The following is a 13,718-nucleotide window of genomic DNA, read 5'->3' on the forward strand; positions in this document are numbered from 1 at the left end:
GCCCCTAGCCTTGTTCTGACTGATGATATTGAGCTTTTCCATCATCTCTTTCCACAGATGTAGTCAATTTGATTTCTGTGTGTTCTATCTGGCAAGGTCCATGTGTATAGTTGCCATTTATGTTGGTGAAAGAAGGTATTTGCAATGAAGAAGTTGTTGGTCTTGCAAAATTCTATTATTCGACGTCTGGCATTTTTTCTATCACCAAGGCCATATTTTCCAACTACTGATCCTTCTTCTTTGTTTCCAACTTTTGCATTCCAATCGCCAGTAATTATCAACGCATCTTTTTTTTTTTTAACTTTTATTAAGCTTCAAATGAATGTTTACAAATCCAATCAGTCTGTCACATATAAGTTTACATACATCTTACTCCGTACTCCCACTTGCTCTCCCCCTATTGAGTCAGCCCTTTCAGTCTCTCCTTTCGTGACAATTTTGCCAGCTTCCCTCTCTCTCTATCCTCCCATCCCCCCTCCAGACAAGAGTTGCCAACACACTCTCAAGTGTCCACCTGATATAATTAGCTCACTCTTCATCAGCATCTCTCTCCCACCCGCTGACCAGTCCCTTTCATGTCTGATGAGTTGTCTTTGGGGATGGTTCCTGTCCTGTGCCAACAGAAGGTCTGGGGACCATGGCCACCGGGATTCCTCTAGTCTCAGTCAGACCATTAAGTCTGGTCTTTTTATGAGAATTTGGGGTCTGCATCCCACTGATCTCCTGTTCCCTCAGGAGTTCTCTGTTGTGCTCCCTGTCAGGGCAGTCATCGATTGTGGCCGGGCACCAACTAGTTCTTCTGGTCTCAGGATGATGTAGGTCTCTGGTTCATGTGGCCCTTTCTGTCTCTTGGGCTCTTAGTTATCGTGTGACCTTGGTGTTCTTCATTTTCCTTTACTCCAGGTGGGTGGAGACCAATTGATGCATCTTAGATGGCCGCTTGTTAGCATTTAAGACCCCAGACGCCACATTTCAAAGTGGGATGCAGAATGTTTTCATAATAGAATTATTTTGCCAATTGACTTAGAAGTCCCCTCAAACCATGTTCCCCAGACTCCCGCCCTTGCTCCGCTGACCTTTGAAGCATTCATTTTATCCCGGAAACTTCTTTGCTTTTGGTCCAGTCCAATTGAGCTGACCTTCCATGTATTGAGTGTTGTCTTTCCCTTCACCTAAAGCAGTTCTTATCTACTGATTAATCAATAAAAAACCCTCTCCCTCCCTCCCTCCCCCCTTCGTAACCACAAAAGTATGCGTTCTTCTCGGTTTTTACTATTTCTCAAGATCTTATAATAGTGGTCTTATACAATATTTGTCCTTTTGCCTCTGACTAATTTCGCTCAGCATAATGCCTTCCAGGTTCCTCCATGTTATGAAATGTTTCACAGATACGTCACTGTTCTTTATCGATGCGTAGTATTCCATTGTGTGAATATACCACAATTTATTTACCCATTCATCCGTTGATGGACACCTTGGTTGCTTCCAGCTTTTTGCTATTGTAAACAGAGCTGCAATAAACATGGGTGTGCATATATCTGTTTGTGTGAAGGCTCTTGTTTCTCTAGGGTATATTCTGAGGAGTGGGATTTCCGGGTTGTATGGTAGAGTTCTATTTCTAACTGTTTAAGATAACGCCAGATAGATTTCCAAAGTGGTTGTACCATTTTACATTCCCACCAGCAGTGTATAAGAGTTCCAATCTCTCCGCAGCCTCTCCAACATTTATTACTTTGTGTTTTTTGGATTAATGCCAGCCTTGTATCAACGCATCTTGATTGCACGCGTCTGTCAGTTTGTCGTACTGTGGGGGCTTCCGCGTTGCTGTGATGCTGGAAGCTATGCCACCGGTGTATGGTCACCCATGGAGGACAGGTTTCAGCTGAGCTTCCAGACTAAGACAGACTAGGAAGAAGGACCCAGCAGTCTACTTCTGAAAAGCATTAGCCAGTGAAAACCTTATGAATAGCAGCGGAACCCTGTCTGATATAGTGCTGGAAGACGAGGCCCCCAGGTTGGAAGGCACTCAAAAGATGACTGGGGAAGAGCTGCCTCCTCAAAGTAGAGTCGACCTTAATGACGTGGATGGAGTAAAGCTTTGGGGACCTTCATTTGCTGATGTGGCATGACTCAAAATGAGAAGAAAAAGCTGCAAACATCCATTAATAATCAGAATCTGGAATGTACAAAGTATGAATCTAGGAAAATTGGAAATCGTCAAAAATGAAATGGAATGTAGAAACATCGATATCCTAGGCATTAGTGAGCTGAAATGGACTGGTATTGGCCATTTTGAATCGGACAATCATATAGTCTACTATGCTGGGAATGACAACTTGAAGAGGAATGGTGTTGCATTCATCGTCAAAAAGAATGTATCAAGATGTATCCTGAAGTACAACGGTGTCAGTGATAGGATAATATCCATACGCCTACAAGGAAGACCAGTTAATACGACTATTATTCAAATTTACGCACCAAACACTAGGGCCAAAGATGAAGAAATAGAAGATTTTTATCAGCTGCTGCAGTCTGAAATTGATCGAACATGCAATCAAGATAATCTCAATGGATAAGAAGCTCAAAATAGTAAGAGGGGCTAAAGGTATGGCCTCCTGGGTTCTCCCAAGGTATGGGGACTAACAGTGTCCCATGGGAGGTGGGGGACCAGAGCCAGGATCACTGAAAATGGGGGCTGATGAAGGGGCATTCTCACCTAGATGTGGAAGCTGAAAAAAGGCAGGAATACACTCCAAGACTACAGTTTATATCAGAAAGTTGAACACTGAGGGAAGCTAGAAGCAGAACACACAGCCAGGGCCTGGGCCAGGCTGCCCACTACTTTGATGGTTGGCTCTGGGAATAATCTCATGATCACCATGTACAAGCAGCTCACCACTAACCCAAGACACACAGCTCTGCATTGGAGGAGTCAGGGGCTGAGTGGAAGCAACAGAAAAACCACTTAGCAAGGAGAGCTGGATGAGAGATGTGCAGGTAGGAAAAGAGAGAGACTGTCTCCCACTCAAGATGAGCGTACAAACCAAAATTCCAAAACACCTGAGGGAAACTAATGCTAAGACAGACAACCAACAAAATCAACAATCGGGAGAAAGTCTCAAAGAATGATTTAATGAATTGGAAGGCAGTACTGAGGAATTTACCCAGAAAGTATCACAGAAAGATCTATAAAATAAGTAAGAAAGAACAGTTGGAGCTACGGAGGATGAATTAAAAGGCTCTAAAAGTTCTTGGGTGGGGCAAACAGTTAAGTGTTTGGCTAGTCACTGAAAGGTTAGCGGTTCAAATCCACTCAAAGGAAACTTGGAAGAAAAGTCCTGTTGATATACTTCTGAAACATCACAGCCTTGTAAACTCTGTGGACTGCAGTTCTACTCTGAAACACATGGGGTCTCCATGAGTCAGAATCTACTTGACAGCAACTGGTAAAATGAATCCAACAGGATTTCCAGAAGAACAGAGATGGAATGGCAGAGTAGTAATATTCAAGAATATTGTGGCTGAGAATTTTCCAGAACTAAAGGCAGTGTATGGGTTCTCAGATTAAAATTGTACCCCAAGTACCAAGCAAGATTAAAAAAAGAAATCCATACCTGAAACCCAGGGGCAGGCTCCCTCTGCCTAACTCATTCTGCCTACGCCCCTCCCCACCCTTCAAGGCCTTCCCCAGAAGCTGCCTGGCCAACATCCTGCTGTGTTCAGGCTCCACTTCTGATCCTGGTGCAGTGGGGAGGACCCTAGGCTTGGGGTTAGGAGATGTGGGTTCTAGCCCCCTCCTGCTACTGACTAAGAGTGAGCCATGATTTCCTCCCCTAAAATGGGATCAGAACTAGAATTATAGAAGCTTAGCATCAGAAGGAGTCCCTGGGTGGTGCAAATGGTTAAGTGCTTGGTTACTAACTGAAAGGTTGGCAATTCAAATCCACCTAGAGGTGACTCAGAAGAAAAGGCCTGATGATGTACTTCCAAAAATTCAGCCACTGAAACTATGAAGGACCATACTTTCGAGTGACATCTAGGTCAGTTGGCATAGCATAGTTCATAAAGAAAATGTTCTGCATTCCACTTGGGGGAGAAGCATCTGGGGTCTTAAAAGCTTGCGAGCCATCATCTAAGATACGTCCATTGGCCCTCTCCTGCCCAGAGCAAAGGAGAATGAAGGAAGCCAAAGACACAAGAAAAATTATTAGCTCAAAGGACTAAAGGACCACATGAACCAGAGACTCCACCAGCCTGAGCCCAGAGGAACTAGATGGTGCCCGGTACCACCACTGACAACTCTGACAGCGATCACAATAGACAGTCCCAGACAGAAAGGGAGAAAAATGTAAAATAGAATTCAAATTCATGGAAAAAGACCAGACCTACTGGTCTGACAGAGACTGGAGGAACCTCCGAGATACTGTGCTAACTCAGAACTGAAACCACTCCCAGAGCCCAGTTTTCAGACAAAGGTTAGATAGGCCTATAAAACAGACAATAACACATGTGAGGAATGGGTTTCTTAGTTCAAATATATGAGACCAAATAGATAATTCCCACACAAAAGCAAGATGAGAAGGCAGGAGGGGCAGGAACTGGACAAATGGACACAGGGAACCCAGGATGAAAGGCAGAGTGTGCTGTTACATTGTAGGGATTGCAACCAATGTCACAAAATTAGTATGCATATAAATTTTTGAATGAGAAATTAACTTGAGCTGTAAACTTTCATCTAAAGCACACACACAAACACAACTGAAAAAGCCTATTGTGCATAGTTCTATTCTGACATACATGGGGTACCCATTAGTAGAAATCAATTCAATGAGCAGACCCTGGCTGCATTTGATTTCCAGACCCCCTGCTAACTATCTTGATGCTCCCAAGTTTCTTAACCTTTTGTGTCTCCATCTCCCCACCAACAAAAGGACTTACCTGTGGGGTTGATGTAAGGATCAAACTAATTAACACATGCAAAAACTTAGTGTATGGCCAGGTACATAGTACATTTTCAACCCAGGGCAACTATCACTATAACAGTATGTCCCCCTCCCCCAACCAAATACCACATGCACATATACTGCCAGTGGGAGGGACTTCCCACTGAAACCAGGGTCCTGAGGCACAGCAGAACCAGGGCCCGCTGCCACCTCTGCACTTGGGAAACGGACAAGCCGGCAAGTTGCCCCCTCCTCACCCTCATTCCCTATGCCCCGCCCGGTAGTCCCTCCTTGACCTTGACAGAAGCCCCTCCCAGCGACCAATCATCCACTTTCCCATAATTGAATGTGCCGGGCTCCGCCCCAGCCTCCCCCGAGCACCCACCCCCAGCCTCCCCTGCGCACCCCCATGTGCCCACCCCCAGCCTGCCCTGCACATCCCCGTGCCCAGGGAGGGTACCCTACCTCTCTTTGCTCACTGCAGATCTTACACAGCCACAGGGGCCGCTTCTGGCCAGGGGAGGCCTCGATCCCACATTTGGTGCAGACTTTCTACAAGAGAGAGGAACATAAACACTTCAGCCACGTCCTCCTTGGCTGAGGGGCTGGGAAAGCTGTGACTGAGGCTCACTTTTTTTTTTTAATTTACTTTTTGTAAATTATACACAGCAGAATATACACCAACAAATTTCTACATGTACAATTCAGTACAACTGATGACATTCTTCAAGTCATGCAACCATTCTCACTCCTTTTCTGAATTGTCACTCCCCCATTAACTCACTGCCCTCTAAGTTTCCTACCCAATTTTTTGTATTCCTGTTGCCAATTTGATCCCATATTGATTTAAAAGCACAATGCTCAAAGCAGACAGTCTTTACAAGTTAAACTGTTCTCTGTTTAAAGAAGACTTCAGGGGATATTTTTGGTTTAAGGTTTAAAGATTATCTCAGGGCAATAGTTCATCCATACTCACTGGCTCCAGAAAGCCTAGATTCTACGAGAATTTGAAATTCTGTACCACATTTTCCCCCGCTTTGATTAGGATTCTTCTACAGAACCTTTGATCAAAACACTCAGTAACGGCAGCCAGGTACCATCTGAGGTTCACTTTTACGTCTTCCAAGGGGACAGCATTTGCTGTAGGCAAAGGGAAGAGGGTAGATACTCCAAAAGGCACAGATAATCCCAAAATCCTTGGTCGGCTCTGAAACCTAATGAATCTTCTCATGATATAGATTCACCCCCATGATTAGGTTTTTTTAGGATCAGAGAGAAAAAAAAGCTCACTGATATTCACAGCTACATCGTCTTTAGTAGCAAAGAACTGGAAACAACCCAAATGGCCAAGGCCAAGGGAAGATCCAGACAAACACACCAGAATATTATACGGTCTTAACCTCCAGATTTTGTTGATATGTGAAACTGTGGGCAGGAAATAAAGTTACTCAACAAAGAAAAGATAAACTTGTATATGCCACGCAAAAAAATAAAAAACTCATGGATGTGCTTGACAGCTCAGAAGATGACATAGTGAGAAATACTAGTGGCAGCTTGAGGACTTACTCTAGGCCAAGTCACCTTTATGCATCGCTTCATTTAACCATCCCAGTAACCCTCTGATATAAGCACTAGACCCATTTTATACATGAGGTCTCTGGGCCGTGGAGAATTTGCCCAAGTTCACAGAGCTAGTCAGAAAAGGATCCTAGAGCTTCTGCTATTGTTGTTTGCCTCCTCGAGTCTCTTCATGGCAACCCTGTGTGTTACAGAGTAGAACCGCTCCATGGGGTTTTCTTGGCTGTAATAGGACAGACATCATGCTTGGTAAAGCAGAGCGTTCATCAAAAAAGGGGAAGATTCTTAATGAGATGGATTTACATAGTGGCTGCAACAATGGACTCAAACATACCTATTGTGGTGAGGATGGCACGGGACTAGTCAATGTGTCATTCTGTTGTATATAAGGTTGCTGTGAGTCAGAACTGGCTCAAAAGCACCAAACAATGACAACAGTGTTTCTGGACGCAGTTTGCCAGGCCTTTCTTCCAAAAAGTGGCTGGTTGAGTTCAAATCGCCAACCTTTATGTTAGCAGCAAACTTTATGTTATGTTGCAAACCACTTATGCCACCCAGGCTCCTCTAGAGCTTTTAGCCATTATCTAATTTCCTCCAGACATGTAAATAGCCAGCACCTAGTTTCTACGGTGCTTTTCATTCTATAGCACTGCTTAAGTGCATAACTTCTAAATTCATATTTTGCTTCCATGAAACCCACAGCAACAAGCAGCAGTGGGAAAGGCTTCAATGAAATTCACTGGAAGGCAGAGGGGGCCTTGATGGGGCTGACGCTTGTTCCCAGCTAACCCAGGCAGAGTCTGATTCAGCGATGCCTTCTCCTCCTTGGAGGACTGTCTCACGGCTAATCAAGCTTTCTGCCATGCCATGAGAGCAGCTGCCCATCCCTGAGGGGTAGGGGTTCTCTCCTGCACCCCTGTCGGGGGAGGCTGGATCTGTTGCTTGGCCTTTTCTGCAGGCTGCCAAGTGAGCAGGAGCACACTGCTCCCCCGAGAGGGAAATGTCACCAACTTGGCTTCCCAAAGCATGTCGTCACCTGCCTGATTGGGGTGGCAGAGCCCAGCACTGCGGGACCGAGGGAGCCAGCATGTGGCGGAAGAGAAGCTATGAGACATTCGTGGAGGATGTGGGCTTGCTACCAGCCAAAACTAAGGGACAAGAAATGGCACATTTCTTTTAGTTCTCCAAATAAAATGTAATCTGCTCCAAGCTCCTGTCCCTCTGGCTGCCAGGAAAGTCCATACCCCCATAACTGGCCCCTCCCCAGGTCTTGGGAAGGTCCTAGGCTCAGGGTCTTCAGCAGTCCAGTACATCTGGGGAGGGTCCCTGGGTACTGTCCATGCTGTTCACTGGTACACTGCTCACCCTCCAAGCTCTCATGGTCCGTTGAAGGAGAGAGGGGGCGACCACTTCTGTGCTAGGCTTGAATCTGGGATCTTTGCTGTGCTAAGGTTCAGCCTCTCACCAGTAGCCTGGCTCTTTGGAATCCTAAGCCATCATCTCTGACTCAGTCTGGGGACACTCTCCCTCGCCCACAAGAGCTGCCTCTCTCTAACCCTCCCAACACTTACCCTGATCTTCCCGCCTCCAGGGTTGTTGTTAGTTGCTGTCAAGTCGATCCTGACTCATGGCGACCCCATGTGTGCCGAGCAGAACTGCTCTGAGGTGCCTCTGCACAGGTTTAAACCACCAACCTTTTGGCTAGTAGTTGAGCGCTTAACTGTTTGTGCCACCCAGGGACCCATATCCAGGGTATGGTCCCCATAAACCCACAACATGGGCCCCTCCTTCCTGGGGTAAAGGAGAGGGGATGGAGGTTCTGAAGCCAGTCAGCTTTGTTTCCTGGCTAATCCTCACTATTTCCCATACACAGTATGCATGTGAAAACGAGTATGGTCTTCTCAGATGTGAGGTTTCACACTGTGTTTTCTACATATCTACAGGGCTCAAGGACAGCTCACCCTACACACCCATAAAGCACTCTGGGAGGCCAATCTTTTTAAAAAACTGTTGTTTATGTATATATATATATATATATATATATAATGTGTTTGCCAATTTAATAATTTCTACATGCATAATTCAGTGACACCAATTATATTAATCACATTGTGCAACCATTCACCAGTATCCGTTGCCAAATTTTCTATTGTCATAAACAGATACTCACTGCTTCCTAAACAATGATTCCTGGGGGGAGCCACTCTTGGCAGAGGGCTTTAGTGGCTGTGGTCTAAACCCTAACAAACCCTGTAAACCCTGAGTTGCGGTACAGGACCCTCCACCTCCCCGCCTCCCCACACACACACACTGTCCTCTCTACAGGTTATAGGATGAGATGATGGTGTTGGAGTAAGGACAGAATAAAACATCAATTGTTTTACTGATGGGTGCATCATCACCTATCTCCCACTGGAAACACTTTGAGCCCCCGATCTGCCCAGGCTCACTCCATCCTCCACTCTGTTACAATTTTACTTTCCTGAAACACTGCTCTCAGCACTTCCGGAAGTTGTACAGCATGGTGCTAAGGGCAGGAGATTCAGAGCGAGAAAGGCCCAGTGGGGTCCTTGGGCGAGCTACTCAAGCCTCATATAGTGAATTGAATTTTACCAATTGCCATTGAGTTGACTCCAACAGAGACCTCATGTATGGCAGAGTAGAACTGTGCTCCACAGGGTTTTCAGTGGCTGATTTTTGGAAGGAGACTGCCAGGCCTGTCTTCTGAGGCACCTCTGGGTAGACTGAACCTCCAACACTTCGGTTAGCAGCCAAATGCGTTCACCATTTGCACCACTCAGGAATTCCTACTGGGTTGAATAGCGTCTTCCTAAAAGGTATGTCCAAGCCCTGACCCCTGGCATCTGTGAATGTGACCTTATTTGGAATACGGTCTTTGCAGATGTAATTAAGGATCTCAAGATGAGGTCATCCTGGATTTAGAGCGGGTCCCATATCTAATGACTGGTGTTCTTCTAAGAAGGGGAGAAGACACACAGAGACACAGGGAAAAGGTCTTGTGAAAACAGAGGCAGAGATTGTGGTCACACACCAAGGAACTCCAGGAGCCCCCAGATGCTGGAAGAGTCAAGGAAGGATCCTTCCTTGGAGCCTCTGGAAGGAACGCAGCAACCAACACCTTGACTTTGGACTTCTGGCCTCCAGAACTGAGAGAGAAACTTCTGTTATAAGCCACCCAGTTTGTGAATTTGCTACAGCGGCCCTAGGGAACTAATATACCTCTCTAAGCTTCTATGGGGCAGTTCTACTCTGTCCTATAGGGATGCTATGAGTTGGAATCGACTCAATGGCACTGGGTGTTTGTTTTTAAGCTTCGAAAGGAACCCTGGTGGTGCGGTGGTTAAGCACTTGGCTGCTAACTTAAAGGTCAGTGGTTAGAACCTACCAGCTGCTTCAAAGAGAAAGATGTGGCAGTCAGCTCCCATATTACAGCCGTGGATTACAGCCGTAGGGCCGTTCTACTCTGTCCTGTAGGGTTGCTATGAATCAGAATTGACTCGACAACAATGGGTTTAAGCCTCAAATGTTCTCATCTGTAAAACGGGATAACCATATTTATCCCCAAGGGTTGTTCTGAGGACTGACCAGGATACATCCCAGGCTTCATTAGCAGTGGTAGTGCACCCCCTCACCCCCTGTTGTAAAGCCTTGCATGATCGTCCTCTAGGCCTGTGCTGTCCAATATAGTAGCCACCAGCCACATGTGGCTATTTAAACTGAAATGAATTAAAATTAAACTAAATTAAAACTTCAGTGCTCAAAAGCCACACCTGGTTAATGGCTGCATACCAGACAGCACAGAAGCAGAGCATTTTCATCATTGCAGGATGTTCTGCAGGACGGCGCCAGATGACAGGATCTAGCCCTCAGTCTTGGCACTTCGGGACTCTTACAGCCTGGCCCTGCTGTTCCCCACAAAGCCTCACTTCCCATCAGACCAATGCGCTCACTCATTTGTCCTTATCAGTCTGTCTCCTGCCTCCACTCCATCCAACTCCAGCCCACCCTCTGATTTGCTAATTCATGTAACCTTCCTCTGCTGAGCACCGCTAGAGCCCAGCCCCTTGTGGGGAGGACACAGCCCTCACAGCAGATGCCCGGATGCCCGTGAGGCACAGACAAGGCGCCCACATGCAGAATGCTGGGTCAGAGGCTGGCCTGCTGTGCACTGGGGGAGGTGGCGGAGGCAGCACAGAAGTGACAAGGAAGCAAGTATTTTTTGGGGGGGTGAGGGGAAGTTAAAAACTTGCTTAAAATTTTTTTTTTATTGTTGTAACACTATATATAACATTTGCCAATTCCACATTTTTCACATGTACAAATTAGTGCTATGAATTCCGTTAATCACGCTGTGCAACCATCGCCAATAATCGCTGCCAAAGTTTCCATCACCATAAACAGAGACTCGCTAGGAAGCAGGGTCCTGAAGGATGGGCAAGCACGTACCCTCGATAAGTATCGTCTGATTGGTTAAATGTCAAAACTAGGAGAGAAAGCACGGAGGTTATGTCCTGCCCTCTGCTCGCAGACCTGGGGTGTACAGAGCAGCCCAGCCTGGGGGCAAGGAACAGTGTGGGCCAGCTGCCCTCAGAGTTGGGTCAAAGGCTGGTCAGCTCCCAGTTTGGGGTTGGGGAACTGGGGAGGGGGCAGGGATAAGGGGCAGGTGGCCTGTCCCTGCTAAGGCTGTGAGCCCCGCTTTCCCCAGCAGAGGGACCAGTCCTGTCTGCTCCCTAGATCCTAGGCAGGTGACAGAGAAAACCATCGAAGGCAAAGAAAGTGGCAGCCATGGTTTCCCTGTTTGCCTCCCCTCCCCGTGCCCTGCCAGTGCTGTGCGGGTCAGGGTGACATGACAGGGCACCCTGTCCCAGCCTCCCCACAGCCCTGCTCCCAGGCTACTGGCCACCCATGGTTCTCCCGCCAGCTCTCCTTGTCTTCATGTGCCTGCAGCCTCCCTGGTTGTCGGGGCGGAGTTGGTGCTCCTATGAGACGAGAGCCAGCAAAAAGATAACATGCTGCAGTTCAAATAATACATAATTGCTACTGTCTCTATTAAATCTCGGATCAATAAGAGAATAATGATGCTTTTTCCCTCATGGGCCTGGTCTTTGTTCCCAGGCTCCAATGAAGAAAATTAAGCAGGTGGTATTTAAAAAGCCAGCGAAAGCAAGCCAATCTGCCTCTACATCAACTTGTGCAAATAGAATGCTGCATGAAATGTGATCAAGGATGGCGCGGGGTGGCCACCTGCTTCCCTGCCCAAAATGGGCTTCCTTTGAGCAGAATTGCTCTGGGCAAGCAAGTATTGGATTCCTGCGCCTGGCTGCAGGACCCGTTGTGGGAAACTGTGTCTGAGTACTAAATAAACCAAGTCTAGCTTCTGGGGCCTGACTCTGAAAGAAGTGATAAACTCTGGGCCTTCAGACCACAGACATCTTCTCTCCTCATTCTTGTCTCAGTCACTCCATCATTCCTTTTGCAAATGGACATCCCTGCCCATAGAACACAGAGAAGTGGAGGCCTCAGGGTACAAGCCCACAGTACACAGGCTTTGGGGCCAGAGAGAGCAAAGTCTGCCATTTAGAAGCTGGGCAACCTTGGATTTGTTACTTACCTTCTCTGAGGCTCACTTCCTCATCTGTAAAATGTTGGTAACAGTCATACCTCAGACCACAGTTGGGAAGATCAAGGGAGGTGATCCATGAACGTTCCTAGCACAGTGCAAGGGAAAGACAGGGCAACAGCCACGGTCCTTCCCAGCACACCTGCCTTGGGGAGGGATGCCACCATCCATCCAGTTGCATAAGCCAAATAAATACCCAGCAATCACCCTCGATACTCATTCTCCCCTGCTCCCCATCCAAGTAATCCAACTCCAAGAACTCAAAATCTCTCTTGGACCTATCACCTTTTTTCTACCACCACCACCCAGCTCCACACCATGGTTACCGGTCTCCAGGCCTGCACAGTGGCCTTCCAGCAGGGTTCCCCACCCCCACTTTGGCCAACCTCCAATTGGTTCCTGACACAGCAGCCAGAGTGATCTTTTCAAGATGCAAAGCTAATCATGTCATGTTTCCATCCCTGACAGCTTAAAAGCTTTCAGAGGCTTCCCGTTGCTCTCCGGATGATAACCATCCCCTTTCACAGGGTCTATGATGTCTGCTCAGGCCGGACCTCCTCACCAGCCTCAGTTCACACCCTTCTCCCCCGCTCCATCACCTGTCCTCCACCCACTGTGCTCCATTCATGTTGTCTTGCTCTGCTTCTCCTACCACAGGGCCTTTGCACCTGCTGCTTCCTCTGCTTGGGATGCACTTGGCCACACTCTCTCATCATTAACACTTGTATCCTTTAGTCCTCAGGAAAAGCATCACTTCTTCCAGGATGCCTTCCATGACTTCTTCATCTGGTTAGAGCTCTCTAACAGGCTTTTGCCTCCTCTCCTCACTGTCAGGGCTGTGATTTTACGCTCATTTGTGTGGCTGCGTGATTACTGTCATTTCCCCCATAGGCTGTCAGCTCCCTGAGGGGCAGCTGTTGTTGCTACTTGCCGTTGAGTCTGCTCCGACTCGTGGCAACCTTATGAATAACAACAGAAGATTGCTCGGTCCTGCACCGTCCTCACCATCGTTGGTATGTTTGAGTCCACTGTTACAGCTATGTCGATACATCTCATAGAGGGTTTCTCTTGTTTTCTCTGACCCTCTACTTCATCAAACATGATGTTGTACTGTGGTGGTTTGCATGTTGCTATAATACTGGAAGCTACATCACCAGTATCTCAAAGACCAGCAGGGTCACCCACGGAGGACAGATTCCAGCAGAGCTTCCAGATTAAGACAGACTAGGAGGAAGGGGCTGGCGATCTACTTCCAAGAATTAGCCAATGAATACCTTAAGGATAACAACAGAAAACCTAAGGGCAGACGCCATGTCTGTTTCTGCTCACCCAGTGAATAAATATTGTGAATAAATGAGTGAACAAATGCAGCTACTTGCGTATGACAACTGAGGTGGTGAGACGGGGTCCCTCTTGGAATGTGCCAATCTGCTGGGGAGACAAGACACACGCAGAGACACAAAGCATCATTTGGTTCATCATGCTGAGGAATGCTGGCGAGGTGGGGACAGAAGGTCAGAAGAAGGAGAGCTCCATGTGGGGTGGGATGTCAGGGT

At 47.1% G+C, this 13,718-nt stretch overlaps 1 protein-coding gene across 1 annotated transcript in view; it reads right to left on the reverse strand.

Annotated features, from left to right (window-relative positions):
• The window catches only part of RPH3AL (rabphilin 3A like (without C2 domains)), a 176,917-nt gene that overhangs the window by 97,643 nt on the left and 65,556 nt on the right, over positions 1-13,718 (reverse strand). Inside the window, 1 exon segment of the mRNA XM_049858722.1 lies at positions 5,409-5,495. Within this exon segment, the coding sequence (XP_049714679.1) occupies positions 5,409-5,495 (87 nt within the window).

Source organism: Elephas maximus, chromosome 19 (assembly GCF_024166365.1).
Source record: "Elephas maximus indicus isolate mEleMax1 chromosome 19, mEleMax1 primary haplotype, whole genome shotgun sequence".
Taxonomy (NCBI): Eukaryota; Metazoa; Chordata; class Mammalia; order Proboscidea; family Elephantidae; genus Elephas; species Elephas maximus.